The sequence below is a fragment of the Phocoena phocoena genome, chromosome 6 (genome assembly GCF_963924675.1).
Source record: "Phocoena phocoena chromosome 6, mPhoPho1.1, whole genome shotgun sequence".
Lineage (NCBI taxonomy): Eukaryota > Metazoa > Chordata > Mammalia > Artiodactyla > Phocoenidae > Phocoena > Phocoena phocoena.
The window spans coordinates 19,921,103-19,936,229 of record NC_089224.1 but is presented as its reverse complement, the minus strand read 5'-3'; the positions used below and the strand labels follow the sequence as shown (position 1 = coordinate 19,936,229).

Genomic DNA, 15,127 nt, shown 5'->3' with positions numbered 1-15,127 from the left:
AAACTCACTGAAGACATTTAATTCATGATTAAAAATCTATGCTCAACAGAACAAACAACAAATAGTGTTGCCAGGAAAACTATAAGACTAATATACCTCTGATACCAAAGCTGGGCCAGCACAGTAAGGGAAAAGAAAAAGACTAAACTCATTTTTCAATACTGATGCTAAAAATAACAAATATTAGCAAAAAAAAAAAAATCCAACAATTAATAAAAATTAACCAAATAGTCATGCTTAAATAGGGTTTATCACTGAGTTGTAAGAGCTCATTTTATATGTTTAATATTTTGGATACTAGTCCCTTAACAAATATGTGACTTGAAAATATTTTCTTCCATTTTGTGGGGTTTTGTATCATTTCTCTAGTAATGGGCTTTGAAGCACAAATGTTTTTAATTTTAATGAAGTCCAGTTTGTCTATTTTTTCTTTTGCTGCTTGTGCTTTTGTGTCATTTCTAAAAATCTCTGGCCAATCCAAGATTATGAAGATTTACTCTTTTGTTTTCTTTCTTCTAAACTAGAACTTATAGTTTTTGCTCTTAAATTTAAGCCCATGATTAATTTTGAGCTAATTTTTACACATGGTGTGAGGTCAGGGTCCATCAACATTCTTTTACATGTGTATATCCCGTTATCCCATCACAATCTGTTAAAAAGAGTATTCTTTCCCTACTGAATTGTCTTGGCATTCTGTTGAAAATCAATGGACCATAATTTAAGGTTGTCCACCCATTTTTAAGAATAAGACACTGAAATGCTAATTGCAAGCACTGTGTAAATGGGCTTGGCTTCTTGACTGATGGTGGGCTTCACTCTATGATAATGAGACATAGACTTGTTTATTCATCTGTGGAGACCACAAACTCAAAATTTTCTGTTTTTACTCTCTTGACTCCGAGTTTCACCAGAGAGGAATCCTCCAGTGAGGTGTATATGAGGATATAAATCTGGTTTCCAACTTTCTGAAAGCTGAGTTGGAGGAAACGGGATTAGCATCCCATTATTCATTATATACTTGCTTTCTGTTTTTAGAATGGCACTCGCCTCCTCACACATTCTTAGGACTTTCAATTTACATTTAGCCTTTCCAGAGAGTAAATCTCCCATCTTTCTGCAAGTCTACAGAGCTGGAATCTGGGGTGAGGATGAGTGGCATGGTTGCTTGCAATTTTTCTCATAAAAATTTATGTATATGCTTAATTAATGTAAAAAATTCAATCAGTACAATTTAATATAGTAATGAATTAGAGAAGAAAAGTCACAACCATCTCAATAGATAAAGAAAAAATTTAATAAAATTTAACACTGACCTTAAAACTAACAAAAAGTTCCCTTAGCAAACTAGGAGGAGAAAGGAAGGCTTATAACACCATATAGGTTATCCCTTAAAAGCCATCAGGAACAGGATACAGAGGCCCTTGTTACCACTCCTATTCAACACTGCATGGTAGGTATCCTAGCAAGTGCAATAACACAGAAACAAGAAGAAAATGACGCTTCATGACAGAAGTGAAAACTCTCTGGAACCCAGAGACAACGCTATTAAAAGATATGCAACGTTAATTTCCTGGTTGTGATACTGTACTATAGTTAAGCAAGATGTTACCATTGGGGGAAACTGATGAAGGGTATATGAAATCTCTCTGTATTATTTCTTACAACTGCATGTGAATCTACTATTATTTCCAAATAAAAAGTAGCAAAAAAATAGTTAAGCAAAATCTCTATGAAGAATGTTATGCAACTTCTCTCAGAGACATAAAAGACCTAAGTATATAAGTGACACACAAGGTACGTGGTGAAGAGATTCAGTATTAGCAATATACCAATTCTCTCCAAATTAATCCATAAATTCAATGCATTACTAGTCACAAACCCAAACCCATTTTCTGGTCAAATCTGATCAGCTAAACCTAAACTCATAGTGAAGAGTCAAGGATAGCCTAGACAATTGTGAAGAACAAGGAGGTGAAGGACTCACTCTAGTCAAGGCCTATTATTAAGCTGTGGTATAAGCGAGGTTCTGGCACAGGGAGAGATAAATATACCAAAAGAATAAAAATAAAGCCAGAAACAGATCCTTTATAAGGGAACGTGACATATGAAAGAAGGGAAATTTCCAATCAGTAGGTAAAAAATGGACTATTCAACTAATGTTGGGACAACTGACTGTCATATGGAAAACAGGCAAATTAGACCTTTGTGGTAGGAAGGATTTTATAACCATAACATTAATGATTGGTCAGTCTGATTTCAGGAGAAGTAAAACTTTCATGAGACCAAAGAAATTCGCGAAAGTGAAGAATACAAACCTGTTTCAGATCAGACCAGAAGTAGAAGGACATACTCAGGAGAATATCCTACATCATATTTTAAAATAGAATACTAAACACTTTCATGGCAACAGGCATGCTGTGGCAAAAGTATAAATATAAGCAAAGGAAAAACATCTACCAACTTCAAGATGGTGGTTATCTTGCCTGGGAGGCAAGAGTAAGTGATAGATGGGAAGGGATTTCTTTAGTGATACACTTGACCACTGAACAACATGGGTTTGAACTGTGCAGGTCCACTTATACACAGATTTTTTTTCAACAGTAGATACTACTGTACTACATGATCCACGGTTGGTTGAATCCATGGATGTAGAACCACATATCTAGAGGAACTGGGTATCTGGAGGGCTGACTCTAATTTATATGCAGGTTTTTGACTGCCCAGAGGGTCAGGGCCCCTAACCCCCATACTGTTCAAGGGTCAACTGCATTTCTAATGCTTTATTTCTTTTAAAAAATAGATTTAAAGTAAAGATAGCAAAATGTTAATACCTATTACTTCTGGGTGGTAGATACATATGTGACTGATATTTTCTGTATACTTAAAATTTAAGAAATAAAAATAAAAATAAAACATTGGAAACCAGGAGGTAGGTAGCATAAGTGAGCTGAAGTTTCATAATTCATATTGTGAAAGTCAACAGGCAGTGCCTATCATTAATCAATCAAGAAACAGTAATGTAAGCATACTGCTAATATCTAGTTATGAAGGTAACCTTCAACAGATCTAAAATCAGAAACAATCCAGGTGGGAAAAAGTAGGAATGCTGTTTTTCATTTTAACTGTCTTCCCATTTGAAATATTATGTGTGTGTATTACTTTTTTTGCAGTACGTGGGCCTCTCACTGCTGTGGCCTCTCCCGTTGCGGAGCACAGGCTCCGGACGCGCAGGCCCAGCGGCCATGGCTCACAGGCCCAGCCGCTCTGCGGCATGTGGGATCTTCCCGGACCGGGGCACGAACCCGTGTCCCCTGCATCGGCAGGCGCACTCTCAACCACTGTGCCACCAGGGAAGCCCCTGCTTTAAAAAATATATATATATATATATATTTTTAGAAAGGGAAAAACTTGGAAACCCAAATTGGAGACTATTAAAAAAGTTTCTGATCTCCAGAAATTTCTGAAAGTCTTATTTCAGTTAAAAAGAAAGGAATACTATATAAACCACTGTATACTTTGTTGAGTTTACCTACAGTAAACCAAATATAAGCCCTTGACTAGCAAAACCAATTTACCCTGAAACGATGTTGTAGTTGAGAGCAGGATGGTCTTTTGAGACAGGAGGAACAAGAGGTTCTGGTTGCCACTCTTCAATCAATTCTTCCTTTTCCTACAGGAGAAAAGCAGTTAAAATACAGTGCAGTGCTACATACTGGACAGCAACTCTAGCGGTATCTAAACTGTTTGTTGTAATGGAACCATCATAATGAACACACTGCTAGACACAGACGTCCAGCTGCTGTGCCTGGAAATGACACAGAATCACTATTGAGTTTTGTGCACTTAACCCCTCACCTCTTTCCTTATCTCAGGCTAAAGGTTCTTTTTCCATGAAGCTTTGTGGCTGACTGGAAATTTCTTAAAAATTTTATTTCTATGTTCAGGATTTTTCACTGTGGGAAGTAGGAAGTATAACTGCAACTGATGATAAAACTAAAAGTCTATAACACAAAGGTGAGAGGCATGACTGCAGGTAAGGGAGCTCAGCCTCTACTGCAAGATATGACAGACAGCCATGCCTTAAGTTCTTACAGGCATGGCTGTCACAGGAAGGGATCAACTAGACTACAAAGCACTGTTTCTACCAGCCATTGGCAAGGATTCAGAAGTAACTGAAATATACCAAAAGACTCTCATAATAATTATTGTAACAGGATTTAGTTGTTTGGAAATTTCTCATAAAAAACTACTTTATTCCTTTTACCTGTTATTTCATGCATTCCAAGTATTTTGACTATTTTGAGTTTCTTACCCTTTCTTGAACTAGAAAACAATGTAATTTTGAAAATGTAGTCTGGATGTACAGGATGAGATGAGGCACCTGATGAACATGACAGCCACAGCAAATCTTGCCTTACGTAAGTCCACTCTCAATACTTCTATTTTCACACTCCTGTTAAATGCTTCTGTGCATTTTTCTCCTAATAGGCAATTCTAGGGCATGGCTAGGAGCATATTCACCTGATGCTCAGGCACTCAAAAATGCTGGCTGAATAAATCAGTCAATAAATTCCTCATCTATTTCTGCCAATGACTGCACAGAACAGCAGCCTGAACAAGCCTGAAGTATGTATCATGCACACTGTCCACTTGCTACCACAGAGACAGATTTGAGAATCAACTCAGGATTGCCTGGTATTCAAGAGTCTCTGCAGGGGACTTCCTTGGTGGTGCAGTGGTTAAGAATCCGCTTGCCAATGCAGGGGATATGGGTTCAAGCGCTGGTCCGGGAAGATTCCACATGCTGCAGAGCAACTAAGCCTGTGCACCACAACTACTGAGGTTGTACTCTACAGCGCGTGAGCCACAGCAACTGAGCCTGCCTGCCACAACTACTGAAGCCCGCACACCTAGAGCCCGTGCTCCGCAACAACGGAAGCCACCATAATGAGAAGCCTAAGCACCTCAATGAAGAGTAGCCCCCACTCGCTGCAACTAGAGCAAGCCCACGCTCAGCAACAAAGACCCAACATAGCCAAAATTAAATAAATAATAAAGAGACTCTGCAGACCTATAAAACTGAGAAGGACATTTCTTCTTTGCTGCCATAAGTTAAGCTTTAGAAACACTCATAAAGTTTTTTTTTTTTCTTCCACAGCTTTTAGGGTAAGATGTCAGTGATTACTGAATCTTGCTCTAGGTAAGTTCTGCTTTTAGAGGGTTATCCTAAAATTATGTTTCAGTATCCTTCTTTTAAAATGCATATTTGTGTGGATTGACTTGTCTAAACTTAAACTAAGAATATTAGGAATGATCAACCCCTTAAAAAGTTGGGCTATAAATCTATTCCATGGCCTCATAATCATTCATGTGGAGCTCCTAAATACCAAGGGAAAAAAGAAGAGACAGGATTTCTGGCCCAGATAGCCCAATCTTAATGCAATACTATCAAGAGTGTTCTAAGGCACACTAATCCCACAGGTATTCATAAAAAAAAGGGCGGGGGTGGGGATCTATGGTCAAGTTTATGGCAGTTCTCCAAACAGCAGTTCAAATATCCACTGGCATATTAAAGGTTACAAGAAATCATGCAATGAGACACCTCTTTAGTCTTCTTTACCCAGGTTTCCAAAACTTATTTGCCCTAAGAACCATTTGTTGCATATCCCCTATCACCTAGGGGGGATACTGCCTGACCATCTCATGACAAATATTAATGATCAGGACAGCAGGGGCAGCCAGTGAAACCAGGGGAACAATCGCCACATTGCTGTAATTCCATTCCACTTGCACTTCCTTCTGTGAATGCTCCAGAAAAGAGCGGTGCTCCATCATTGTGCCACACTCAATGCTGCCTTGTGAACCAAAGTTTCAGGCATTTTTGTGGGAAAATATCTCTCACCATCTCTGTATCCCTAAGTAGTATTCTGGCACATTGCTACAGAGGCTGGATAAGGAAACAATCCAAGTTACAGAAACCACACTGCAGTCAAAACTGCTCTTCCTCTCACACCCAGGGCACAGTTACTAAGTGTTCCTACCTGCGTGAGAAGGTAGGGGATTCCACAAACCCCTTGGTCCCTCGTACTAACAGACTCGAAGTGGTCAGGACTGCAAGTCCTCTCGACACTTCTGCTTCCTAAGGTTTGCCTAGCTTGGGCTTGAGCTGGGTCCCTTACCATATAGAACACATCAAAATCTGATTTGGGGTGGGAAGGTGGAGAGCAGTGGGATGGGGAGGATTCTTTCTAACTCTGAATTTCCTTTATAAAGACCACAGGGGAAACTTTCATTCAGGCTTCAGAAATAGTGGTGCTTTTCCTGAGCATCTCATGTAATCCTTGTATATGGACATTTGAAATCCAGCATGCATCCATGCTTCCCGTCCAGCATCTAGTACGTTCCCAGACTGCTGTTTACTCCTAGCAAAGTATAAAGGCCTGTAACATGGTACTCCTTTGTGTATTCACTTTATCCCTGGCTTCCCCGTATTTTGCTTACCCTGATTTCCTTACATTCCAGAAAATATTTTAACATTTATAGTTGAGCCACCACAAGTCCTGTTTTGAAAGATGTAGCAACTATAATCATACACCAAATAATAAAATAGAGATTTAACTTCTTACCTTGACTGTAAGATCAGATCGTTCTTGTAACTTGTAAGTTTTAGAGAAAAGAAGTCTGATTATCCAGAGTATTAAAATTCCTTCCAAAATAAGATGATAAGCAGGAGCCTAGGAGGGAGTCAAAAGCAAAAGCATAACAAGAAGTGAAATAAACATTTCCAAAACCTGCACATAAAATTTAATTCATCTGTATATACTGCTCCCATGACCTTTATACCTTTTTTTTTTTTTTTTTTTGGTGGTACGCGGGCCTCTCACTGTTGTGGCCTCTCCTGTTGCGGAGCACAGGCTCCGGACGCGCAGGCTCAGCGGCCATGGCTCACGGGCCCAGCCGCTCCGCGGCATGTGGGATCTTCCCGGACCGGGGCACGAACCAGTGTCCCCTGCATCGGCAGGCGGACTCTCAACCACTGCGCCACCAGGGAAGCCCTATACCTATTTATTACTTCTTAAAATTTACTTTCAAAGCTCACTTCATGTCTACTCATTCGTTTTCCCATTTCTAACAGAAGGCAATTTCTCCTACATGAAAAATCTCTACAACTGTATAAAAATTAATTTTAAAAGTTAAATCTGACACAGAATTCCAATAGTCTAACAATATCAACTATCAGATCCTTCAGGTAATTTATATTTTTACTGGTGAGAAATAACTGTAACAAACATTTCACAGCTTCACAAGCCTTCTACAACCCCCACATACCATGGATAAATTGAGAATTATTTGGACACCAGTTTCCATAATTCTCAAAGACTTTTGCACAATTTACTATATTTCCTGTATCCCCAATAGGCCTCTTTAAATTCTCCTTGGAATGTGGCAGAGACAAAAAGACTTTATAAGTGTTTAAAGAAATAGCAGGTCTCTTTTCTACCAGTTCCCCCAAAGTATGTAGTGCTTTCCATGTCAACATCCATGAAGGTACCTTAATGAAATTATCCGCATCAGGTCTTCTTTTCAACTGTACATTTCCAGGATAAAAGCCAGGCTGACTTTTATGTCTTACACAACTAGATACAGTAAGTGCATATAAAAGATTTCAGATAGCAACTAAACCTCCATAAGTCAGTTATGGGGTGCTACATCCCAATAGGCTGTCATCGGAAAGTCATTTAAAAGAGGTATTTATGCAAGAGGGAAGAGATATGGGGATATATGTACATGTACAGCTGATTCACTTTGTTATAAAGCAGAAACTAACACACCATTGTAAAGCAATTATACTCCAATAAAGATGTTAAAAATAAAAGAGGTATTTAGAAACGTAAATACAAATTATTTTCAAACATTAGACAAAAAGAAAGCAATGATGATTCACAACAGTTAAAAAAGTTCAGAAGGGGGGACCAGGGAAACTGCTGGCAATTTCATAAATAAACTTTCAGGTCATTGGACAAATAACTTTAAAACTACATACATGCTACATATGTATGGGTACACAGCAAGACTCCTCAAATTCTGCATACACTGTGCACAGAAATTAGAAGCAAAACCAGAAATCTAAGACTATTTTTAAAATTTGCTGATCCCTCCTGACTATAATTCATTTAAGAATGAGGACTCTACTAAAAAAATCCCTTTGGTTTTATCAATAATTGGATTATAGCTGACAAACGTAAGTCCAAGTCACTAAACATTCCACTCCACAAAGAAATCCTAAGAAAAGTTGAAATGTCTACTGAATTAATAAAAATCACAAATGTGGCTTCTTTTCTCCCCTGGGAAATGTTACATCAAGGAGACCTTCTCTCAAGTCTCACTCATGGTCAATACCAGGGTATGAGAAGTTACATAGTCAAAGGGCAGTCTTCAAAAAGGCAGCAACAATATATAGTAGAAATTACTCATTTCTAAAAAAGGAAATCTTAAATTTTAGTGGTTCTTCTTAGTCACTATAATCTACCTAAGGCTGGACATCACCTAGGCTCTATTTGCTCTCTTAACTGTTTTTTTTTTTCAAAAAGTCCTGATGGGTTTTGCAATAATACATCTTGCATCATCACCCTTCCCAGTAAGCGCTATATTAAGTTTTAAGAAAATTATCAAAAGAAAACAGATTCACTTTAAGTGAATGTAAGCTCTGTAAGCACAGGAACTTTTACCTGTTCCCTCACTGCACTATTCCTAGCATCTAGATCTCTGCTGTCCAATACTGTAGTCACTAGCACCATTCAACTATTTAAATACACATCTAAATTAAATTAAATGAAAAATTCAGCCCCTCAGTTGCACTAGCCACGTTTCAAATGCTTAACAGCCACATGTGGTTAGGGGGCTACTGTACTGAACAGCTCAGAGAACACGCAGAAAGTTCCATTGCACAATGCATAGAAACTCACTAAATGTCAAATGAATGAACATTCTCCAAGACTGACATTTAAATTTTATATTGCCTTTCAAAAAAGCTCCTAACTGGTCTTTCTTTAAAATTTTACTAAAATAGTTGTATCTTTACAAGACAGAAAATGGGACGTAGGCGGAAGAATGACAAACTATTTCACATACCTAAATCATTCGGCTTCCTTTCTAACCCCACGTCCCAAAAAAACAAAGTCCAACTTATTACAATTCTTTCCCCTATTCCCTGCTCCACAGTTTCGAGAACCTGTCTTCCCCCGGACCTCACCAGACTGAGATTTTCCACTCTACTTTCATCACTCCGTTTTACCATCAGTCCCAACTCTTGTTTTTGACTAGTCTCTCTCCTGTATTCGGGCAGGACCTGGAGAGGGCTCCGTGCTCGCAGCAGCACAATACAAGACCCCCGGCTCCGGCTCCCGCCCGTGCCTTCCTACATTCCGCCACTGGGAAATGTGTGCGCCTATGAGCCTTTCCAGCGAGGCACGCCGGGGGTGCGGGCATAACCGGGCCAGCCCCGCCCAGGCCTCAGACCAAAAATCCACACAAAACGTCCCACTTCCCCAGGGCTGGTTGTGGTCGTGGACCCCTGGGGCCGCCAAGCTCACCTCGTAGAGCGCCTGTACCATCTCCACCAGCACCCACTGCTCCGCGACCGTCGCCATAGTTAGCCGCCAGGGTTTCCTTCCGGAAGGCGGGCCACAGGCACGTCAGATATTGCGCGGCGCGGTCCAGTGACGTCTATACGCCCGGAAGGCGGGGCGGCCGTCAGTTGGGCACCGCCTTCTCGCGCCTGTGTACTGGGCGGCGGGTGGCTGCGCTGGCTGAGGAAGGTTTAAGGGTGAAAGGTCAACTTGGTGTCTCGCTTGGGTGCGGGGAGGGGTGGGAAGCGGCAGGCTGGTCCCCGCAACAGGTGTTCGCAACGCGGCCATTATGTGCCAGACCCCGTGTTGGGCTCTCCGGATGGAGAGATTTTAATAAATGGCCCTCGCGCTTGGCAGGCAGTTGGGTGCAGGGAGTTATTAATGCAATCGCAAACATATTCTTTACTTTTAAATTACGTAAGTAATGCAGGAATGCATTATCGTAAAAAAAAATAGACAGCTCTTATATAGCACTTACTGTGTATAAAGCCTAGCCTAAGGCGTTGCAGGTATTAAGCCATAATAGGAGTTTGGTGTGGAACCTTCAAGAACCTATGTATCCCAACGTGGTGTGCACACACACTTCGGTTGGATTTCTTAAATTTAACCGGGAGCATAGGGACAATATCGTTCTACAATTTGCTTTTCTTCCATTCTTTTTTTGGCTATAAATCTTGTGTTTTTAATCAACGAAGAAGCCTATTTATTGGAATAATTTGTTATGTATATTTCTCTTTCCATTTTATTTAAACATTTTCCTATTGATGAACACTTAGTTTTTTTCTACTTTTTCACCTATTACAAACAATGCTACAGTAAACATCGATGTGCCCTATTGTCTTTCTGTGCGTGTTGGGGTATGTCTGGCAAGTTTCCTCAAAGTCGAATTTTACTCAAATGCATGTTAATGCCGATAAATACTGCCATACTGCTCTCCAGAATGGCTCAACCAATTTTAAATGTTCGAAAGTGTATCCATAGTCTATCTCATGATGGATATTATCAATCTTTTAAAAATTTTGGCCAATTTAATTTAATGGAGATAAAATGTCTCTTCACTGAATTTTACTTTCCATGCTGCTGGTTATTCATGGCTATTCTTATATGTTTATTGGCATTTGTAGTCCATTCGTGAATCATCAATTCATATTCTTTGCCCAGTTTTCTATTAGTTATTTTTCACTTTCTAATGGATGTATGGAAGCTCTTTATGCATCCTGAATATCTTATATTTTCCTATTTCATATGTGACAATTATTTTTGCCCAATTCCTGTCTAGTTGTTTATATTGTCTTTTGTCATACCTATATTTTAATTTTTATGTAATGTGTCAGTATGTTCCTTTATTGCCTGTGGGTTTGTATCTTGCTTAGAAAGACCATCTAATTTCATATGTGACAATTATTTTTGCCCAATTCCTGTCTAGATTTTTACATTGTCTTTTGTCATACCTATATTTTAATTTTTATGTAATGTGTCAGTCTGTTCCTTTATTGCCTGTGGGTTTGTATCTTGCTTAGAAAGACCATCTTCACCACACTTAGGTTTTCCTCCCATGCTTCAGTTTGTTGTTTATAGTTAGCTCTTTAATTATTCTGGAAATTATATTTTTGTATGATGAGAGTTATGGGCCTTTATTTTTTCCTAAAGGAATAACAATTTTTCTCAGTGCCATTTATTTGAGTCATCCTGATTTCCCCAAATTCTGTGAAATGGCACCAGCACTAATGCACTGCACATGAAGTTGCCACTATGTCCCCGATGATGTTGGTGCCCTGGGATCCAGTATCATGTTTGTGCACACTGCCTAGCCCAGGTGCATTCATTCCCAACAGCCAGCTCCTGCAATTTTCAGAGGCGTACCTTCAGGTTGCCAGAACCCATGTTTCCTACTCTCATGGAGAACTGGAAGGATCTGAGAACATGTTTTCTCAGGCAGCCCTTTACTGGGTGGGTGACTGATGGTTGCTGGGGAATAAAATATTGGAGCTTCCTGGCTGCACAGAGCAAGACGATTCTGAGGGGTAAACCTCACCATCTCCTCTAGAATGAGTCAGGGGTACTGTGTGCAAATTCTTTGACACACCCATCAAGAGGTAGAGTCTATGTTCTCTTTGCTTGAATCTGGAAGTACCTTGTGACACCTTCTACAGTAGATTGCTGCTGCCACGTGGAGAGATCACGTGGGGACCGCATACACACGAAAAGAGATGGCAAAGTGACCCCACCTGCTCCAGCCCCCTGTTGTTTGAGTCTTACCAGTCCAGGTGCCAGACATGTAAGGGAAGTTGCCTTCAAGATGACCCTGGCTCTAATCACCCTCTGGTTCAACCATCTAAGAGACTTTGAGTGAAAAATGTCTAGCTAAGCTCAGACAACTCCAAAATTTGTAAGCAAAACAAATGATTGTTATTGTCCTAAGCCACTGCTTTGGGATGGGTTGCTATGTAGAAGTTATCTGCTACAATAGATCACTGGAATGGGTACCCTGTGGAACCTTGCAAACTTTTTCACTCTTGCATGGTCCCTTTATTATTTTCCTCAGGTTGCCATAACAAATTATCAGAAACTGGGTGGCTTGAAACAACAAAACTTTATTCTCTCACAGTTCTGGAGGACAGAAATCCAAAATCAAGTTGTCGACAGGGCTGCACTCCCTCCAAAGACTCTGGGGAATAATCCTTCCTTGTCTCTTCCAGCTTCTGGTGACTCCTGGCATTCTTTTTTTTTTTTTTTTGCTGTACGCGGGCCTCTCACTGTTGTGGCCTCTCCCGTCACGGAGCACAGGCTCCATACACGCAGGCTCAGCGGCCATGGCTCACGGGCCCAGGGATCTTCCTGGGACCGGGGCATGAACCCGTGTCCCCCGCATCGGCAGGCGGACTCTCAACCACTGCGCCACCAGGGAAGCCCCTGGCATTCTTTAGCTTGTGACTGCACAACTACAATCTCTGCCTCTGTATTCACATGGTCTTCTCAGTCTGTCCTATATGTGTCTCTTTACAGACACTTGTCGTTGGATTTAGGACCCATCCTGATAATCCAGGCTAATGTCATCTCAAAAGCCTTAATTTAATTACATCTGCAAAGAAACTTTTTCCAAATAAGACCATATTCACAGGTTCCAGAGATTATGACATAGACATGTACTTTGGGGGCCCACCATTCAACTCAGCTACAGTCCAATCTCTGGCCCACAATTCACATCTGTCCCACATGCAAAATACATTCACTCCATTCCAACATTTCCAAAAGTTTCAACCCTCATCTAAATCAGTTCAAAAAGTCCAAAATCTCATCATCTAGGTCATCTAAATCAGATATGAATGAATCTCTAGGTATAACCCATCCAATGGCAAAATTCTCCATCTATTGACCTGTAAAGCCAGAAGGTCACATACAAAGTACAAGGGTGGGACAGGAATAGGATAGACATTTCCATTCCAAAAGGGAGAAAATGCAAGGAATAAAGGAGTCATCAGTCCCAAGAAAGTTAGAAATCCAGCAGGGCCAGTTTCATTTTGTTTCAAGGCCTGAGAATAATTCTCTGTGTTATGAAGCTACATCATCTGGACACACAGCTCCATAGGCCTCTGTACCTATGGTAGATTGGTAGGCCTCTGCTCCTACACCTCCAGCTTCTAGCTCTTGAGTCCATGGCTCTGCCCTTATAGTCATTCTTGAAGGGGAGCATATGCTTATAGCTAAGCAGCTCTAACAGCCCTGTAGAATTCTGGAAATTCAACAGCACTCTTTCACTTTGTCCTGTCTCTGTCCCTTCAGGCCAAGCTGACCGTGTTTCTGCTGATACAACATTCTCAGAAACCTTGTGGGTCTCCCATGTATGTCATGAGACTGTGCCATAGACAGAGAGTCCTCCAGAGATCTTTTCTGAATAACCCCATCTCTACTTCTGGCTCTGCTGAGATGATTGAGTGGATCCATGAGTCACATATTTAATCTCTTTACAAAAAGTTTGTCCAGCTGCATCCTTGACCCTCTCTCCAGAGCATACTTTCCCAACAGTGACTCTACTAATTTTTTCATCCTTTGCAATATGGATAACCCAAGAACCTCCCAAGTCATCAAGTGCTGTGTTCTTTTTTGCCTGACAGTTCCTTCCTCAGTTTACCTCTTTCCTCTCATAGTTTTGAAGAAACAGCATGAAGGAACCAGACCACACTTTCAACACTTTGCTTAGAAATTTCCTCAGCTAATTATCCAAGTTCATCACTTAAAAGTTCTGCTTTCCACAGTAGCTACAGGACACAACTCAGTTAAGTTCTTTGCCACTGTATCACCACAATTGCCTTTCCTCTAGTTTCTAATAACATGTTCCACATTTCCTTCTGAGCCCTCAACAGAAATGACTTTAACATCCATATTTACTAACATTCTGGTCATGATGGGATCCCTATTCTCTAAGGTGATAGACATTTTCTCTACCATGCTCTTCACTTTCTTCTGAGATCTCACCAGAATTATCCTTAAAGCCCATATTTCTACTTGTAGACTCTTCAAATCTTTTTCTCTCATGCACCTCAAAATTCTTCCAACCTCTACCCATTACCTAATTCCAAAGCCACTTCCATAGTTTTAGGTATTTGTTACAGCAGCACTTCACTTCCTAGTATCAACATCTGTATTAGTTTCCTAGGGCTGTCATAACAAATTACCACGAATGGGTGGGAGAAAAAAAAAGAGAAATTTATTTTCTTATATTCTGAGAGGTCAAAAATCCAAAATCAAGCTGTTTGCAGGGCTGTACTCACTTTGAAGGCTTTAGGGGTGAATGTGTCCTTTCTTCTTCCAGGTTCTGGTGGCTGCAGGCATTCCCTGGCTTGTGGCTGCATCACTCTAATTTCTATCTCCATCTTCACATGGTCTTCTCCTCTTTCTCTGTGTATGTCTCCTCTGTGTTTCTTATAAAGATTCTGTCACTGGATTTAGGACCCATCTGGATAATCCAGGATGATCTCATCTTAGAATCCTTAATTACACCTTTTACAGCCCTTTTTCCAAATAAGGTGACATTTACAATGTAGGATTAGGATTGGGATAAGACCATGACTTTGGGGGCCACTATTCAACTTACTACAGCCTCCTTTCTTTTCTGATCCTACCACCAATCTCTCCCACCAGTTTTTCCTGAGAATGCTTCTTAACAAATCATTTTCACACATATCCTTGTCTCATAGTCTGCTTCTGGAAAACCAAACCTGATAGAGTTGGTATCTGGAGCATCTACTTGATTCCATTAATCTGTTTTATTTGTGCCCATTCTGATACAGTATGACTTAAAAAAATAAATTACTTATTTTGAAATATTTTCAGGTCCATATGGCATTGTAAGAAATAAATCAGAGAGATCTCATGTCCCCTTTACCCAGTTTTCTTCAATCATAACATCTTGCAAAACTATGGTACAATATTAAAACCAGAATACTGACATTGATACAGTCAGGATACAGAAACATTCCTTTGCCACAAGGATCCCT

The 15,127-nt window shown here is 40.2% G+C and overlaps 1 protein-coding gene across 1 annotated transcript in view; it reads right to left on the bottom strand.

Moving 5' to 3' along the window:
- Nucleotides 1-9,650, bottom strand: part of SPTLC1 (serine palmitoyltransferase long chain base subunit 1) — a 73,687-nt gene extending 64,037 nt beyond the window's left edge. Inside the window, exons 1-3 of the mRNA XM_065879191.1 lie at nt 9,594-9,650; nt 6,627-6,734; nt 3,576-3,670 (exon numbers count right to left, since the gene is read on the bottom strand). Coding sequence (XP_065735263.1) covers nt 3,576-3,670; nt 6,627-6,734; nt 9,594-9,650 — 260 coding nt within the window. The remainder of the gene's footprint in view (nt 1-3,575; nt 3,671-6,626; nt 6,735-9,593) is intronic.
- Between the last annotated feature and the right edge of the window lie 5,477 nt (nt 9,651-15,127).